Here is a 19,960-nt window from a genome sequence, read left to right on the forward strand (position 1 = left end):
AGCTGCCAGCACCAAGAAAGCCTTTTATATAAAGTATTAAATACGTTTCAGTAGTTCAGCACTTTCTTACACATAACTCCTTTTTCAGATTGTTTTTTTTTTTTTTTTTTTTATGCTTGTATTGTTTGGGTTTTTATCAAAATCTGGTTCAACTCCATGTCAACCGCTCCTTTAGAAATGTTATTTGCAGTAAAAAACATGACATGTTCAATACTTTTTCCCTCACTGCATGTATGATAAGTAATGCTATGATAGATTACTATTATTTACTTTTTCTTTATATCAGTAGTGTTTTATGTACTCAAGAATCTTTCTTTCAATTACAAATTCATCAATATTAGGTAATATATTATGCATTACATGTATATATATAATACACACAATACATATATTATACACACAATATATATATATTATACACACACCAAATACTGTTGTGTTTTATAGACCATTTGAATGTGGTGATGTCACTGGCCCATGAACATTTCCCTCTTGTTGTCAAACTATTACTTAACTATAACAAGAGGCAATTTAATGATATCTTAACATTAAAACAGCTATCATTATTTATCAATATGTGGATATTTGTGGATACTTGGAAGCTTTGGAAATTAAAAGCGTAATACAGGAAATAGGTTAGGACCATTGTTAGTGTTTACATCCCTCAAAATGGTCTTTAAATGTTCATTCACTGATGTAGACTTATATGGTAGTTAGGTTTGCAGATTATTTTCTGCAAAATAAAAGCTTTCATTGCTTATCATTGCAACCCTCCCACACCAATGCTGGCTTCAAAAAGCATCTAATTCAGGCGTTGCATTAGCGGAAATTTAAACGATTCAAAGTATTTTCCATCATTTTGGTCAATTGCATTCCCTTAAATGGTAATTTATGCTAATAGACTAATATACTTTGTTGTAAAATCCATCTCAAATCAACAAGATACAACATATTCAGTTCACTGATAGATAAAAAATAAAACACAATTTAAATATTACATCATTTATACAAATAACGTGCATCAGAATGATGAATAATGATTAATTATACTTCCTGAATAAAGTTTTGTCGTTGATCCCAGTTGGAAGAGCAACAGATAATAACTTGACTTCTAGTTGGTCAATTGGAAAAGTGGCAGAAGGTAGATTTTTCCAGTGTATCATCTGATGAACTGCATCAGAATTATCACAAACACTGCAGAAGACGTATTGGAACCTACATGGACCCAAGATTCTCACAGAAATCAGTCAAGTTTGGTAAAGGAAAAATCATGGTTTGGGATTGCATTTAGTATGGGGCATGCGAGAGATCTGCAGAGCAGATGGCAACATCAACAACCTGAGTTATCAAGACATCTGTGCTGCCCATTACATTACAAACCACAGGAAAGGGCAAATTCTTCAGTAGGATAGCACTCCTTCTCATACTGCAGCCTCCACATCAAAGTTCCTGAAAGCAAAGAAAGTCAAGGTGCTCCAGGATTGGACAGCCCAGTCACCATAGATGAACATTATTGAGCATGTCTGGGTTAAGATGAAAGAGCAGATGAAGATTAAAGATGAATCTTGATGAACTCTGGGAGTCCTGCAAGAACGCTTTCTTTGCCATTCCAGATGATGAAGTTATTGGAGTCATTGCAGAGATGTATGGATGCAGTCCTTCAAGCTCATGGGAGTCATACACAATATTAATTATTTCTCCACTGCAGTATGACTTTATATTCTATACTGTACATTATTTCTGTTACGTGACAAGACTTTTGTCTAAGCAAAGTCATACCTTACTGTCCTAATTAAATCATTAAAAATCAAGGCATGATCATCTTTTATTTTGGTAAAATAAGCGTAATCTACTGGCCTTTGCCTTTCATTTAAGCCACTTCTGATACCAAATGATCAACTAGAAGTCAAGTTATTAATTGTTGTTCCTAAAACTTGGATAGGCGACAAGACTTTTGTTAGGTTGTGTATGCTGCAGCATTCGAGCTCTTCATCAAATAGAAGAACTGACAATTTAGATGCCACTTTTCACTATCAACCAACCACCATATCCACAATCACAAATGACGCAAAAGTCTATGCATTGGAGCTATTTAGATCATTGTTTTCCCAACCCTGTTCCTAAAGGCACACCAACAGTACACATTTTCAACCTCTTCCTTATCAAACACACCTGAATCAACTCATCAGAACATAAGAAGAGACTCCAAAACCTGAAATGAATGGATCTGATAAGGGAGACATCCAAAATATGTACTGTTGGTGTGCCTCTAGGATTAGAGTTTAGATGACAAAAGGGATCTCTAAGGGCAGTGTAGTGTTGCTAAAGGAAAGGCTTGAAGCTTCTTGTGCCAGCTGCAGCAGGGACGGCAAAATATCCGAAAACTCTCCATCATCATCATCGTCACAGTGCTCTTGCTGCAGGTCTGTGTTTTGTTGCAAGCTTCTCTGATGTGTAACTGCGCAAACACAACATAGCAAACAGGAAAATGTGTGAGCGTAAGTGTGGTTTTCGTGTAGGTGATTGATGTGTTGGCGTGTTGAGAGGGAAGCGTGGGTGTGTGTGTGTGTGTATATACCTGTGTTTTCTTCATTCTGGCTTTCCTGCTTGCTCTCGGTTAGTTTAGCAGCAGAAATGTGGCAGCCAGGACTGAGAATCTAGCATGAACAGGAAACTATCAGTTAGGTTGTATATAGATTATGAATGCTAGTTACAATGCTAGCAATAATAGCCTTTGTGTTGTATTTTTATATTAAGTCAGACCTTGCTGAAATTGTCCAGGTCTGGTGGTGATGGTGGCGAGCAGGAGCGGATGGCTTCTAAACTGGAGTCAATAAGCGTCAGTGGGTCACAAACATCATTTCTGTTTACAAGAGAACAACAGGAGCAAAGTATTAAAGTACAAATGAAATCAAATCTAGACATATGATTTTGTTAGCTCACATTGCTAGCTTTGCGGTGAACAATTCATCTGTGCATGTCATTGAGAAAAATAAAATAGTTTGCCCTTTTAATCTTTAATTGAAATTTGAAAATGCTCTTCCTGTTTGTTTTCAGTTAAATTCTCATTTTAGGTCTGTTTGAGGTATTGGGCGTGGCTAATATACTTAACCACGCCCCTCTGTCAGCGAACAGAAATGGTGAGGAGAAGGTGTCTGTTCGGTTGTATAACTCTCTCAAAACCCATTTCCCCATCTTTCTGAATGAAATGCCTACTGTGCTACATCCAATCAGCTCGCAGTAGAAAAAACAAGCCACGCCCACTGTTTTCTCATTTAATTTTACGCTTCTCTAGTAATTGCATCACAATACGGTGACAAAAGAATGATCGCAGCTTCCAGTTCATGCAGACTTTAAAGATGTACATTTGATGTTAATATGGCAAGACATGTCTATTAAATCATAATGGCTGCAATTTATTTAATATCGCCTTATTTATTTTAAAGATTGCTAATTTAGTCCTATAATTGGATTATGTCCATACAAGGTTGAAAAACTAAAGCCTTTCCGAAGGCCTACACTGATTGGTCAGAGGGCCCCAGTCTCTTGTGATTGGTCGACAATTAACAGCATGTGCCAGAAACCTAACTTCAATTCACTCAATTTCAGCTTTATTAAAGTTCGCATGAAATAAAAATAAAGTGTTTTAGAGGTTAGTATCTGTATTGTTAGATTTTAGGATAGTAGTGCGCTTCAAAACATTGACAAAATTCGTGTTTAGAAGATATAAAACATGTAAAGCTTGTAGTTTTCCTAAATGGATGGAACGTTTTTTTTCCATGTCATACTTGATTTGGCATATCTACTTCACTAGTGTCTGACATGCCTCGCCCCTTCAAGACGCTTCATATTTGATGCGCAATAAATCAACCACTCTCACTGGCAGAGCGGTGATAAAACAAAACTCTACTGCCTGTTTTTTAATAAAGGGAGGAGCTACTTTATATCTCACCCTCTTTTGATGTTTCATTTGAGATAACGTCAAACATCGAATAAAAATGCATTTCAAAGCACTTCACGGGACAAATTGTATTTCTGCAATAAGAATGAATGCAGAAGATCATGTCATTTTTGCTCTACCCAGAAGTGAACCCTGATGCACACCTCTCGAAAAATGCGACTGCATGTCACGATGACGCAGAGCTCAAGATCTGTGATTGGCCGTCTTAGGATAGCTGTGGGTGGGGCAGAAAGCTATGGGATTGGAGTGAGGCCAGTGGCAGGATAGTTTAAAGTTAGAAATCCAGATTTACTCTCCTTATTTTTATAGTAGCGGTTGTTATAAACGATGTATCTTCGCACCCCATTATTTTGTAAAAATCTGTTTACCTTCATAATCCGTAATCAAATACTCTCACCTTCCCTCCACCCTTGAAATCACCTTTTTTTGTACTTCTAGTCACATGCACCGTCCTACTTTTTTTTAATATATATATATAGCTGATTTCAGGATGGTTTTTAATTGGATGAATGTCATGATATGGGAAAATAACGACAATCTTAACTTTAGTTTCATGCTGATTTTAACAAGTCTCAAACTCCTCCGCTTGGATACTTTTGTGTTTATGACTAAAATTGTGTTGGAAGTTACCTGAATGACTTAATCTACTGTTATTGTAGCACCGCACACATTTTCACCATAACTCAAAACAAAGTAACTCAACACAATGGAACATAGTAACCCCACTGCCTGCTAGCAATTCAGAAGTATTATTGCAGAACACAAAATGCAGAAGTAGAAATTCTGTGCAGGGGATGGTGAACACGTCATATAGACACAAGTATAAATTGGACTATTGTAAACAGTGATATGCGTAATAATGATCAGTTTTACCATATTAATTTAAGCCTCATTTTGGAATGGCATTCAAGTGTATTTGCTTTTGCAGCTCAAAAAAAAACATCTTCTCGACAACACAAATCAAAATCCTCCATGCTAAAACTTCAATTATTGTCGGTTCAATTATTTGTTGTTTACATGCAGCCAGTAAAAACCAATCAGCTTGCATGATGTAGATTTATTACAAACCTTTATAGCATGTGTCTCAAACTCAATTCCTGGAGGGTCGAAGCTCTGCGCAGTTTTGCTCCAACCCTAATCAAACACAGCTGATCCAACTAATTAAAGTGTTTAAGACTAAAGACTATTAAGCAGGTGTGAGTTGGAGGTGGTTGGAGCTCAAATCTGCAGAGCTGTCACCCTCCAGGAGTTGAGTTGGAGACATATGCTTTATAGGTTTGAGGAAGACTGGAATCACTGGTGACTAATTTAAAGCAGTTTTCTTTACAAATGAAATACTCTACCTTTCCTGGGCTATTTCCTCAGACTCCAGGACAACTGGGTCATCCAGAAAAGACAGTCCCAGGTCCACGGAGGGCATAGGAGAGGCGGGAGGTGAGAATGTGGGGAGAATTTCAGGAAGGCATTCAGTCATGCAACCTCTGTAATCCCGAAAACAAAAATGAAAGAGAAAAAAAGGAACCATCAAATATTTCAATTCCTCTTTTTATTTGAAACATGGTTCAGAATTGCTTAAAGTTTACTATCATTAAATTCAGTTACTCTGTAAAACTACTATTGAGGATCAATTCTGCTTGTGTTGTGCTGTTGGTGTTACCTGTTCAGCTCAGGTGTGGGATCCAGCAGGTGTGTGATGTCAGAGATGATCATGCCATTGGAGTACACGTCAGCGGATGACACATCCAGCTGCCCAGAAACCCAAAGTGATGTCACTCTTTTACAGTAATCAAGCCGCATTTATAACTAAACAGTACTGCGTCTGATGAAGATGAGTTCTTCATTGAAATAAACATACACTGAAAAAATGATGTCTGCAAAATTGTTGTAAACAATTAATATGGGCTGAAATTAAAGAAACAAATTTAGGTATTTTCAACTTAATCAGTTTGTTTAAATTCAGCCCAAATGAATTGTTTACAGCCATTTAACTTAAAAAAATGAGTAAATCCAAGGAATCATTTTTGAATATTTTTTTTCAATGTAGATCAGCATTTAAGCAGGCACCTCTTGCAGCGAGGGGATCTCTTGGAGGCATGAAGTTGTCAGGGTGGAGTTCACACCAATCGAGCGCGCATATTTTGGTGCAGACTGAAATTCTCCAGAATTGTCGATCATAGGGCTTTTAGAGTGGAGAAAGGAAGTGTGATGTGAGAAGAGATAACCGAAAAGCCAAAACAGCCACATTTCTCACTGACTAAAACTACATTTTGTGTGGTTCAAACTTACAGTCTCCGTTTGCAACCTTTGATCCCATTTAATTGTACGCTGTTGATGATGAATTTTATAATCTGAAAAAAAAATAGTGACAGTGATTAGTTGTGTGTAGTAAAAGTATATGTAATAGTATATAGAGTGGGGAAAATAAGTATTGAACACGTCATTGTTTTTCTCAGAAAGCATATTTCCAATGGTGTTTTTGACTTGAAATTTTCACCAGATGTTGATAGCAGCCAAAGAAATCCATATATATGCGAAGAAAACAAAACTACTTGGTTCATAAATGAAGATATGTGTAATAAAATAAAATGACGCAGGGAAAAATTTTTGAACATGAAGAAAGGGAGGTTTAGAAAGGCAGTGAAAGCCCAGACAGCAGCTCAAATCTCACAGTAGTTCTTCAGCAACCCTCTGCCCTTCGTCATTGTAAATGAATATTAGCTGCATCAGTCCAGCATCTACCTTTGCAGGAGGATGAAGATGAAACCAGGGTGGACATTTCAGCAAGAAAACGATCCAAACACAGCCAAGGAAACTTTTAAATGCTTCCAGAAAAAGAAAATCAAGCTGTAGAATGGCCTAGCCAATCACCTGACTTGAACCCAATAGAAAATACAAATTAAAGCTCAGATTTGATAGTCGAGACCCACAGAACCATCAAGATTATTACACTCTGTTAAAGCCTGTGAAAAACACACTCCTGAGCAATGCATGTGACTTCATTCTCCATATGAAAGGCATTTTTAAGCTGCCAGCACCTAAAAAGCCTTTTATATAAAGTATTAAATACATTTCAGTAGTTATTACACATAACTCATTTTTCAGATTTTTTTATTTTTATTTGTTTATTTTTTAATGCTTGTATTGTTTGGGTTTTTACCAAAATCTGGTTCAATTTCATGTCAACAGCTCCTTTACAAATATTATTCCCAGGAAAAAAACATGACAATGTTGTTTGACAATGTCAATACTAATTTCCCCTGTTGTAGATATTGGGAATTATATAATTATTTTTAAATGTGCTTTAATTTACCTTGCGTATGATTTTGTGCTGCTGCTGGTAGTTCTGTCTTAATGTGTCCAATTCTCTCCATAAGCTCTCGTTATCCCTTAATGAAGGGATAAAAGCATTTTTAGCCATGGCAGAGCAACAAGGATGCATTACATTAATCAAAAGTGACAGTAAAGACATCTTTAAGGTTACAAAGGATTTCTACTCCAGGTGAATCCTGAGAGAAATCAAAACTTGGCTTCCACAAAAATATTAAGTCACATATTAAACTAGAAAAGTAATGTTCACAGACAAACTTTATGGTGGCTTGAGAAAGCCTAGTCTGAAAGTTTGAAGTAGTTTAAAAGTCTAAATATTTCATATAGTTTTAGGAAGTTTACAAAAGTTGTCATAGATAGATAACTATGTATATATTAGCATGTTTCTAGAATGAATTGCCATGTTTCTTGCTAGACAGTTGCTAGGCTGTTCCGAGTTGTTGCTAGTGGTTGTTAGTATGTTTGTTAGTATGTTTCTAGTATGGCTTGGTATATTGTTAGTATGTTTCTAGTATGGACTGGTATGTTGTATGTTTCTAGTATGGATTAATATATTGTTAGTATGTTTCTAGTATGGACTGGTATGTTGTATCTTTCTAGTATGGATTAATATATTGTTAGTATGTTTCTAGTATGGATGGTATATTGTTAGTATGTTTCTAGTATGGATGGTATATTGTTAGTATGTTTCTAGTATGGATGGTATATTGTTAGTATGTTTCTAGTATGGATGGTATATTGTTAGTATGTTTCTAGTATGGACTGGTATGTTGTATCTTTCTAGTATGGATTAATATATTGTTAGTATGTTTCTAGTATGGATGGTATATTGTTAGTATGTTTCTAGTATGGATTAATATATTGTTAGTATGTTTCTAGTATGGATGGTATATTGTTAGTATGTTTCTAGTATGGATTGGTATGTCGTTAGTATGTTTCTAGTATGGATTAATATATTGTTAGTACGTTTCTAGTATGGATTGGTATGTCGTTAGTATGTTTCTAGTATGGATTAGTATATTGTTAGTATGAATTGGTATGTTATCAGTATGTCTAATGTAAAGTCAATAGCAGTTTTTTTTACAATGAAAGTCTATGGGACAGTTTCTAGGGTGCCATAAGTGGTTGCTAAGTTGTGGCTAGTACGTTGAAAGGTCATCAGTGATTGGCAGATTGGTAGTCTGAGTTAAATGAGCCCAACCTTAAGACTGTATGACCGTTTGGCGCAAAGTTATGAGGTCACAAAGTTTAGTCCAATATAAAGTCAATGGGACTTTTTCGAAGTTTCCGGGATAGTTTTCGGAAAACCGTAAGTCGGATTAGTTGGAAAAGATATAGCAACTTCGTTCGGTATACTTTAGAGTTAGTTTGGTGGTATGAAAGGTCAAGGAGAAGATGCGTTCTTAAAGTAGTCTTAGAAGAAGAAGTTAACTAAACTAAAGGTCTCAGCAACTTCCAGCTCACACAGACCTTAACTTCTTATTTTACCATGATAGCTAAGTGGCTAAAGTGTAGTTTTACACTGATTAATAGTTTATTCATTTCAAAAAAAGTTTCACCTGCACAAAGCCTTGAGTTTGAGGTCTGAGGAGTCTTGCCAACCTCTGAAATGTCTAACCTGAACGATTACCTGAGACATTTGGCCTCCTTCCTCAACCCCACGGCTAACAGAAACCTAAGTCATAAAATCACACATACAACAACATATTTGCAGGCACATCTTCATGAGGGAATATGATTGTAATCAACCGTGTGTGTTTCAGAGCTGCGCAAACAGTATGTGATAACGTTTATCAGCTTCACCTTCCTGCGGATGAGGCCCAGCAGATGAGGCTGATCTCTCTGGAAGTCCTCGTGCTGAAACTCAACGCAGTTAAGTTGACTGTCAGTTTTAGGCAAGCCGGAGTCTACATGCAACACTTTGTGGAAGCCATCTATGTTAGGGTCAGATTTGAGAGGGGATTAACAGATTATTTATTTATTTATTTAAAACATTTTATATTTAGTCTGTCTGTCTATCAGTTCATCCATTCATTGTTCTGTCTGTCTGTCTGTCTGTCTGTCTGCCTGTCTGTCTGTCTGTCTGTCTGTCTGTCTATCTATTTATCTATCTGTCTGTCTGTCTGTCTGTCTGTCTATCTATTTATCTATCTGTCTGTCTGTCTGTCTGTCTGTCTGTCTGTCTGTCTCTCTGTCTGTCTGTGTGTCTGTCTGTCTGTCTGTCTATCCATCTATCCATCTATCTATCTATCTATCTATCTATCTATCTATCTATCTATCTATCTATCTATCTATCTATCTATCTATCTATCTATCTATCTATCTGTCTGTCTGTCTGTCTGTCTGTCTGTCTGTCTGTCTGTCTGTCTGTCTGTCTGTCTGTCTATCCATCTATCCATCTATCTATCTATCTATCTATCTATCTATCTATCTATCTATCTATCTATCTATCTATCTATCTATCTATCTGTCTGTCTGTCTGTCTGTCTGTCTGTCTGTCTGTCTGTCTGTCTGTCTGTCTGTCTGTCTGTCTGTGTCTGTCTGTCTGTCTGTATGCCTGTATGCCTGTCTTCATCATCAACTGAACGCTTACACATGTTGAGTTGGCGCACAAAGCTGGTCATGTTGCTGTGTTTAAAGTAAAAGGGCAGGACTTCTTTGCTGAACCGCTGCTCATCTTGGACAAGAAAGCTACAGCCATCCTAACAGACAGGAAACAGTTGGAGGATGTGGTTAGACTTGCATGACTAAGTATATATGTCAGGCTCATTCTAAAGAAGAGACCATTTGGTCTAGCAGGAAACACTTTTTTTTTCTCTCTCAAAGGGCCTCAACACAGGTTTCTAAAATCTCTCTAATCTAGTTTCTGAGTTCTTTGTAAATGTTTCAGGTAGCTTAAATGTATAAGCTCGACATGTAGAAACTCAAAATCAAATAATCAGATGAAACGTGAATCTTTTATTAAATGTTTGCTTAAAATAAGTATGTAAACATTTTGTAAAATAATGTTTCGAATATAATATGTAACTAAAGCTATAGAGAAAAACGGATCATTAATTCTTGGTTTCTATGGATTTACAGTTTAAAGTTGAGATTTATAGTTTGTGTTTTTCATACAGATTATATGTTCATTTATTCACCACAATACCAGTGTTTAACTTCAGAAAGTTAATAATTGAAAAACTGTGTTATATTGACCAATTGTCATTTCAAAAAGGCTTTAAATGAAAGTATATTATTGTAAATTTGGATGAAATATTCTATTATCTTTTTATAGAATGAGACAAATATAAAAATTTATTCTCAAAAATCCACAGTAACCTTTAAATTGAGTATTTTGATAAGTCATTCAGTCATTTTAGTTTTAATTATTCCTGATGAGTACTTTTTGTGTAAAGTACGCTGAATTACAGAAATTATATTTGATATTAATTTGTTCTTATTATGCTCTTATATGGAAACCTATTTTTTCCATGAATTAAAATATACAAACACAGATCAATATAAAAGAAGGGAAATACAAGTTACATTAACTGCATTCTTACTGAGAGAAAAATAAGAAAACAAACAAAGGAAGAGGTAATTAAGTTACATTAGTTTAGAAGTGAATGAAAATAAATAAACTAATTAAAAGCATTATAGGACAGCTTTCTAAATCCAATCAGAGTTAATAGATAACAGTACACATTTTGTTGTTGTTACAGACAGGAAAAAGTAGAGATTGAAGCCATGCATTTTTATGTATGTATGAATAAAAAATAAATTCCAAACAATATGAGGGACATTCTGCCAGAAATGTACATTTTCACTTATAAAAAATGTGACAGGGCCCACTTTAGCTTTTTTGTCCTTAAAAAAATCATACAAAAACAAACACAAACTCATACAGTTTAATTATAGAATGCATCCATGATCACTGTCAGCTTCCCCTCCATCAAATGATGTCACTTCCGAGTCAAAGCCTTAAAGGTTGCACACATTTTATGTTAAATTTAATGCAGGACTGACAGAAACATGGGGACAATTGTACATTTATTTGTGTTATATATTTGTAGTATTTATTTGTAGAATTTATTTATAATGTCATGTTTTTAATCAATTGATGTGAATGATTACATCTTAAAACTTGCTCTTTCTGAAGTATTTATTTTCTAAATAACAGTTTTTAGCATAACAAAACTATTAAATCTGTAGGTTCAGTTGGGCTGAGGACAATGACAGGGTTTGTACATTTGTGAAGTGTTTTTAATAAAGAACAAAAATCAGAAAACCAAATGAATGACATATTCCTCTAGAGAACAACTCACAGAAATCAACCATCAGGCCATTTTAGACATTTTTGGTATAAATTACTTTTTATTCAATGTATTTATGTCTTTATTTCAGGGACAGATGATGTACGATTCTGGTAGAATGTGCCATATTTAAAAAAGTTGAATATAAAATCTTTAGAAAATAGTTTAATTTAATAAGTCATTCAATTATATCTGTTTTAAATATGCCTGAGGGGGGTATTACACAAAATTATATTTGACATTACCTTGTTCCAATCCCTTGTCTATGAGGAACCGTCTATTTTTATGGAGGAAGCAGTACGTGATGTCACATGATGCGTTTTAAGCCAAGAGCGCGCTGTTCCAAACTCAAGTACATTCTAATAATATACTGATCAGGATTGGACACACAGTAGACCAATAGCGCGCGTCCTTCACCTGCGACAGAGTATTACACGTGGATGTGTTTTGTAAACCGTGTCAGACAGCGCACTACAGTATATGCCATCTGAGGACCCCAGAACAAACGTCATCTGGAAGGATAAACTGTAACTTATTTGCATATTTATTAATATGGTTTATTATTACGTTTATTATTTATAATTATGATTTATATAGTAGTAATGAGCTCATTCCTTGTTGTGACCCCTGTTAAATAAGGGACTAAGCCGAAGGAAAATGACTGAATTATTAATTGTAATGTATTATTATAGTTTATTATTAGGTCTGTTAATTTAAAATGGTAATATTGTTTATATTCAAATACACTTGCAGTTAATGACAATGTAAATAAAGAGCAATTGTATAATACTTAATATATCACACGAACAGCACTTTATAAATAAGAAAAAGGTTAAATTAAATTAAATTTAAAATAAAACTATTTATAAATAAACTTTATAAATATAAAAATGATAATAACAACATTACTTACTTGGCTCCAGCAGATCAGGTGATTTGTTGCCTGAGCCTCTACAAGTGTCCAAAGTTTGCTGACAAACGCTGGGACGTTTTTCATCTTTTTTATATAAAGATAAGATGAAGAAACTTTGTGTGTTGTGTGGAGATCGTCACACTGCTCCAGATTCGCAGGCTGTGAGGAGGTAAATAAAGTCCTACACGTGAATTGTCCCGCTGCGACACACCCCCTTCTCCCTCTGTCCGCCAATCACGGACACTCATCCCTGTAGTATACATAACTCCCGCACGTAAGTACTTGTATTTTTCCAGAGTTGTCGATTTTTAAAGTTAGATTTAGTAGCTTTTAACACTTTCTAAGCTGCTTTTTTTCATAAGGAAACAAATGTAGCCAAGTAACTTACATGTCATAATAACTCAAACGATTAAAAGACATCCACCTTTAAATTATTACTTGGTATAATAACACAAACAAAAAAGGAGGCAAGCTGATAAGCAGCAGGTCATACGTTTATTAACGTGTACTAATTGTTGATAACTTGTGTAGACAAAAATAAATAAAATACTGGTAATTGTACGCCAAAACATTTGTTTATGGACATTTCCTGCTACCAAAACACAATACAGGGAATAATTTAAAAATGCTGGTTACAAACTTCAGTACAGATGTCATATTAACACATAATTATTCTTTTTTTTTTCCATATCCAATTCTTTTTACTCCATATCCAAGTAACAAAATAAAGACTAAAATAAAAACTTGTACATAATACAACACCATTTAAAACATAAACATTTAATCAATGAGCAGTACTTAGTAAATTGTAATGTGTGTGTGTCTGAGAGAGTTTAGCATACTTACTAACCTATAAAATTGCATAAAATATAATTATTTCAAACAAAATGAAGAATACATCAAATATTTCTTAATATTTATTTCATATTTGTACTTTAAAAGGTGACTTTGACTAATATCTCATTATAAACATTGTGTTTATATTACTTTTACGAATAATTTAAATTTAATTTTGTTAAACATGCCAATTTAAGCAATTGTTATGTAATATTCATCATCTATTTATCTTATATCATTGATGGCACAATTATATAAAACAAAATGTATATTATAATAATGTACGCTTCTTTTAAATATAAGCATAGTTTTATATAATGTTCAGACAGCGTTTGTCACACACAATGCAAAAAATGCTTTTCTTAGATTTTTTTGTCTTGTTTACAGTTCAAATATCTCAAAATTCTTATATCAAGAAGCATTTTCTAAGTAAGCAAAACATATTGTCTTGTTTTAAGAAATAATAAGCCAATATTAAGTGAGGTTTTCCTTAAAACAAGCTTAATAATCTGCCAATTGGATAAGAAAAATAATATTCTTTTTCTTTTTGGCATAAGATTATTTGTCTTCCCCATTGGCATATTATTTAGCTTGTTTTAAGGAGAAACTCGCTTAATTTTGGCTTATTATTTCTTAAAACAAAACAATATGTTTTGCTTGTCTAGAAAATTCTTCTTGATTTAAGAATATTTAGATATTTGGACTAGAAACGAGACAAAAAAAATCTAAATAAGTAAAGCATTTTTTTGCAATGCCGAAGGAAGGCTTTTATTTTGAATACGCCAGCGACTCTACTTCCTGTGGACGCACTACTGTAGCTTTAATCACGTTCTTGTTGATACACTAAACCAAAGGTAAGTATTATTTCTATACCTAGACAGTATACATTATTTTACTGTAGTTATTCATCAAAATCATTGCCTTATTATTATTAGTATTATCAGTGTCACTCCTCAAATACACGTTGTCTGCTTCGTGCTCGCTCAGCATGCTAGAATATTCTTGAACACGATGTTGTGGGTACCATGGCAACAGGCTCAAACACAGTAAGGAGCGAGTTGGCGACACTGGAACTTCTCCGTTGTCTTCAGGTTTTACTTTCTGTTAAAGTCTCATATTTATAAAACACTCGCACACTGGACCGAATCAGCAAGTAAGCGATGGTTCAGCTGCACGTCAAACGAGGAGACGAGAGCCAGTTTCTCTTCAACACTACAGTGGATGTGCAGATTGAGACGCTGACCCAGCAGATCTGCGAGATCTACAATGCAAGACTGAAAGTGGACAGAATCTGCTCTGGTATGACTGACCTTTACGTGTTATGCATTTTAATAGTGTTAAACAGTATAAATGCATCTCTTTGTTTTGGTTTAACCGTTGTATTAGGTAAAATTTAACGTTATTATACTGTAAAACACAACAGTCCATTTTATCAAATGAGTGTAGTTAACTTAAAATTGACTGAAAGTTAATTCTAGTCATATAAAAAGTTTTGAACTCGGTGTTGAAGGTAATGAATTAATTAAATACCCAATTACTTTAACTTAAATGGAGTAAGTTCACAGTACTCATATAGATTAGTTTTTTTAAACTCAAATGGTTTGTAGCAATCGGTTTCCTCAAATGGTTTGAATTGCCTTAACTTATTGGGTTGTACAGTACTCAGTTGGTTTGAGTTCTCTTCATTTATCGGGTTTTACTGTGCTTAAATTGCTTCATTTACTCAAATGGATTAAGTTCACAGTACTCATTAGGATTAGTTATTGAACTCTAATGATTTGTTGCAATCGGTTTCCTCAAACGGTTTGAGTTACCTTAACTTATTGGGTTTTACAGTGTAGTAGAAATTAAGTATTTAGTGGGTTGCGTTAACGTTAGTTTACCCGAAACCGAAAATTCTGTCATCATTTACTCTCCCTTCACTTGTTCCAAACCTGTTTGTCTTTCTCTTTTCTGTTGTACACAAAATATATTTAAGAAAGCTGGAAACCTGTAACCATCAATTTCCAAAGTAACGTTATATGTTTTCTTTCTATGGAAGTCAATGGTTACCAGTTTTCAGCTTTCATCAAAATATCTTTAGTGTTCAACAGAATAAAGAAACTCGTAATCTCTTATTTCTTTAAAACAAATGCAGTGCTTTTGGTTTGTAATTTTACTCTTAAAGCAGGGGTGTCCAAACTCAGTCCTGGAGGGCCGGTGTCCTGCAGATTTTAGCTCCAACTTGCCCCAATACACCTGCATGGATGTTTCTAGAAAACCTACTAAGAGCTTGATTAGCTAGCCCAGGTGTGTCTGCTTGAGGTTGGAACTAAACCTTGCAGGACACCAGCCCTCCAGGACTGAGATAAGACACCCCTGGTATAGATGAACTCTGCATTTGTGTAGCTTCATACAATTATTACTTTGGTCACTGTGTTGGAATTAACCTTCAAAAAGTCATTTTCAAAATGGAAATGAGGTGTTAGTTTGTTTGTATTTTAAGTTTTCTTTATTGTTAATCCACAATATTTCAGTATATATATAATAATCAATGCATCTATCAATTCAGGTTTTTTTTATCTGTCCAAACGGGATGTTCTGAGTTTTATAATTTATATGCATGTGTCTGAACTCAAAGGGGTGATGGTTAAGGGGTGAAATATTATAGAATAATAAAAATGTTCATTACTAAGTCTTAAAGGGACAGTTCACCCACAAGTGAAAATCTACTCATGAATTACTCAACTTTAAGGGGTTCTCTTTTTTTTATTTTAATATTTTTTTTTTTACTTCTGTTGAACACAAAAAATAAGATATTTTGAAAAAAGCTGGAAACCTGTAACCATTGATTTCCAAAGTATATGTTTTTTCTTCTGTGGAAGTCAATTGTTTGTAGTTTCAGCTTTCTTCAAAATATCTGTTTTAGTGTGCAACAGAATAAAGAAACGCATTAAGGTCTGGAATCGCTTGAGTGACAGTTCACCCTGAAATGGAAAAGTGACTCATTTACTCCTCCTCAAGTGGTTTCACTTTGTTTACTTCTATTGAACACAAAAAATATATATTTTGTTTGCCATTGACATCCATTGTAGGAAAAAAGCACTATTGACATAAACATTTACTGGTTTCCTACGCTTTTCATATCTTGTTTTGTGGTCATATGTATAAAGAAACTTAAATTGGGATCAAGTGTGAGTTGATGGTGATAGTTCACCCAAAACGAAGAATTTTATCTCTTCAAGTTCATCCATGCTACTTTTCATTTCTTTTCCCATAGAAATCCCAGAGCTGGCAGATCATGGCATCTCTCTTCCACCAAATATGCAAGGCCTGACCGATGATCAGATCGTGGAGCTCAAACTGAAGGATGAATGGGAAGAGCGATGCATTCCCAGCGGTGGTGCCGAGTTTAAGAAGGATGAGATCGGACGTCGAAATGGACACGGTAATAATCTGTCAATTTATCTGTTTAATACTATATTTTTTTCTTGTATGTATATATATATATATATATATATATATATATATATATATATATATATATATATATATATATATATATATATATTTCAGCAATTACATATATTTTATACATTGTTTACAATGATGTATTAAAAGGGAAATATTTTTTTCTAGTATTTTTGAAAGACATAAATATTTACAAATTTAAAAAAAAGTTTAAAAATAAAATGTATAAAAATTTTATAAATAAATATAATAAAGAAAATGTAAAATACAATATAAAAAGTAACTGTAAAGGGTCTTAATTCATCAGCAAAATAATGTTGCCATATTAAGTGGGTTTTTTTTTCAATTTTTTAAAAATCTATTTCTTCAGACAAATCTAACCTGACTGTGTTATGAGAGTTAATGATTAAATTTGAATTTCCACATTAATTGCTATACCTAAACACTGTCTTTTCATTTAGCCCCAAACGAGAAGATGAAAGATGTTTTGCGAAGAACAATGGAGGAAGCCAAGGCTTTAATTTCAAAAGTATGAAGCTCTTTTTAACATAGAATAATTCTAACCCTTCATATATTGTAAAATATGTGTATATATACTGTTTTCTTCTCTGTCCAGAAACAACTGCAAGCAAACGTCTGTGTTACCATGGAAATGGTGAAAGAAGCTCTGGACCAGCTGAGAGGAGCTGTGATGATAGTTTACCCAATGGGACTCCCTCCACATGATCCAATAAGAATGGAGATTGAAAATCAAGAAGATCTTACTGGAACGCAGGTGTCGGAGATCTTCCTTAACAGAATAATTCAAATTCCACATATTGTTCTAAACTCTTTGACATTTTGATGAACATATATTGGATGCTAGTGTTTGGTTCCCAACATTTTTCAAAATATCTTCTTTTGTGAGAAAAGGAAGGCAGTCATACTGGTTTGAATTTACATGCAAGTATGTAAACGCAAGGTTTAATCTTTGGGTGGATTATGCTTTTAAGTAACTGTGCACACACTGTAGACCAAAATGAATGTTCTTTATTTGTTTGATGAGCGTAACTCCGCCTGATAAATACTGATATGAACACTCTTCATTGCAGGCCTCATTACAGGTGATCACCAATGAAGAGGCTCAGCTGTGGTGGGCATCCAAGGAACTGCACAAGGGCAAAAAGCTGCAGGATTATGTTGGGAAAAATGAAAAAACAAAAATTATAATGAAAATTCAAAAAGTATGTGTTCAGTATGAGATTTACTTAGATTTTTGGTGACTGCAAACATGTTACATTGATTTTTATTTATTTATTTATTTTTTGCGACCTAATCTGAAAACTGATCACCTTTGTTTGCGTGTTCATATTAGCGGGGCCAGGGCGCACCTGCCAGAGAACCAGTAGTGAGTGAAGATGAACAAAAACAGATGATGCTGCACTATTACAAGAGACAGGAAGAACTGAAAGTGAGTGTATGAGTTATTTCAGACATTTAATATGCTGTACATCTATATAAAATATTTTTTGCCAATTTTTTTTAATACAAACTCCAAATTTCACCTATATATTCACTAGCTATAGAAAAACAATCTATGAGACCACTTGATGATTCTGTTTCTTTAGGTTTATTGCATTTATTTTAATTAAAATGGGCTCCAAATGTCAAATTAATTGTAATTTTGATTGTTTCCCCTAAATGTTTTTTTGGTGATTGAAAATCAGGTTTATTGCATTAAATATTGATTTCTTAACTCTCATAACTCTTGTTTTCATTTAAAATTTGGTAGTTTGTGGAATAAAACAAGAATTGTATTTTACTCAAATGCGTAAATCCAGAGAAACCATTTTCAAGGTTTTTTTTTTACACGGCTGCACGTTACAAATGACATACATTTAACTGTAAATAATTTCAACGTTGAGCATTCATTGATTATTTATTTCTTTTTTCTTGGTCACAGAAGCTAGAGGAAGCAGATGATGACACACACCTTCAGTCAGAGTGGTCGGACAGACAGGCCCTAAAGAGACAATTTCAGGGACTTACAAATATCAAATGGGGCCCAAGATAGATAAACAGACAGGTAAACAACTGGACTACAGTTACTTTCCATCTTGCACATCAGTTCCTTTAGATTCTCCTGCTTTTGTTTTTATGCAGTTTGGTCCCTTCTTTACATATGAAAGGTATTTATGTGACTGTATGCAAATGAATGTCTTGCAAAGTGCGAGACATCAGTTTTCTCTGTTCTGATTTATTGGTAGAAGGATGCAACACCTTTCCTCTCTTTGTCTGTGCCTCTGGCTGTTACTCAATTGAAACTTGATGCCGTTCAAAGACAGGATGTTGCTCTCAGGATCGCTGTGGCACATTTGAAGAGCACAGTGAAGGAGTCACAGAACATTTGTGTATCCTCAAGGCAAAAAAGAGCTTAAAGTATTAAGAGGTATGGTTTCACTGGGAAGAGAGGAAAGTTGAGGGTGAAGTTATGTAATAGAAGAACATTCTGTTTATTTTTTAATTTTATGACATTTAAATATAATTCATTTTTAATTAAAAATATTTTTCCATCTTTTTAAAACCACAGACTTTTTCATTAATTCATTCATTCATTCAGTGTTTAGTAAAAGCAATAATTTATGAAATACTTCTCTGTTTACATGGCTTGTACAATGTAACACAACAGCAATTTATCAAATTAATAGGATAATTTAAGTCACTAACTTTCTTAATTCAGACATAAAATCACATCAGTGAATGATAGTGTCTTTAAAGGCGATATGTGCAGTTTAAGTTAGAATACTTCTTTCATGGCTTAAAGTTGGTATTTATTAGCTGACTAGTGTATTTGAACGACTCGACATAAGCAACATAAGTGCATTGGTCTGGTTCCAGAAATGAAACTCCATTCATTTTCTCCAGTTGGAAATTGATATTTAAAAATAACTGGTAAAGTTTTAAAGGGATAGTTCATTCAAGAACGAAAATCCTGTCATCATTTACTCACCCCTCACTTGTTCAAACCTATTTGAGTTTATATCTTCTGTAAACGCAAAAGAAGATATTTGTAAAAAATTCAGTTTTTTCTCATTTGTTTCCTACTATAGAAGTCAATGGGTGCCAGCTACCAATATTCTTCAAAATATCTTATTTTGCTTTCAGCAGAAGAAAGAAAACCATGAAGGTTTAAACCCA

General features: G+C 34.2%; 2 protein-coding genes across 2 annotated transcripts; one reads left to right on the forward strand and one right to left on the reverse strand.

Annotated features, from left to right (window-relative positions):
* Positions 1–986: 986 nt before the first annotated feature.
* si:dkey-18a10.3 (heat shock factor protein) lies at positions 987–12,660 on the reverse strand. Its single transcript, XM_056467299.1, has 12 exons — positions 12,497–12,660; positions 9,882–9,990; positions 9,092–9,222; positions 8,848–8,963; positions 7,272–7,347; positions 6,248–6,309; positions 6,026–6,140; positions 5,619–5,707; positions 5,305–5,442; positions 2,764–2,863; positions 2,579–2,657; positions 987–2,458 (listed from the first exon to the last, which is right to left on the reverse strand). The coding sequence occupies exons 1-12, from the start codon at positions 12,578–12,580 to the stop codon at positions 2,283–2,285; spliced, it is 1,275 nt and encodes a 424-aa protein (XP_056323274.1). The 5' UTR covers positions 12,581–12,660; the 3' UTR covers positions 987–2,282.
* A 1,439-nt stretch (positions 12,661–14,099) lies between these two features.
* Positions 14,100–19,727, forward strand: cfap298 (cilia and flagella associated protein 298). Its single transcript, XM_056466814.1, has 8 exons — positions 14,100–14,186; positions 14,472–14,632; positions 16,593–16,760; positions 17,245–17,312; positions 17,400–17,558; positions 17,875–18,006; positions 18,138–18,233; positions 18,726–19,727. Exons 2-8 carry the CDS (start codon positions 14,494–14,496, stop codon positions 18,834–18,836), a joined length of 873 nt encoding a protein of 290 aa, XP_056322789.1. The 5' UTR covers positions 14,100–14,186; positions 14,472–14,493; the 3' UTR covers positions 18,837–19,727.
* The last annotated feature ends 233 nt before the right edge of the window (positions 19,728–19,960 follow it).

This window comes from Danio aesculapii, chromosome 10 (assembly GCF_903798145.1).
Source record: "Danio aesculapii chromosome 10, fDanAes4.1, whole genome shotgun sequence".
Taxonomy (NCBI): Eukaryota; Metazoa; Chordata; class Actinopteri; order Cypriniformes; family Danionidae; genus Danio; species Danio aesculapii.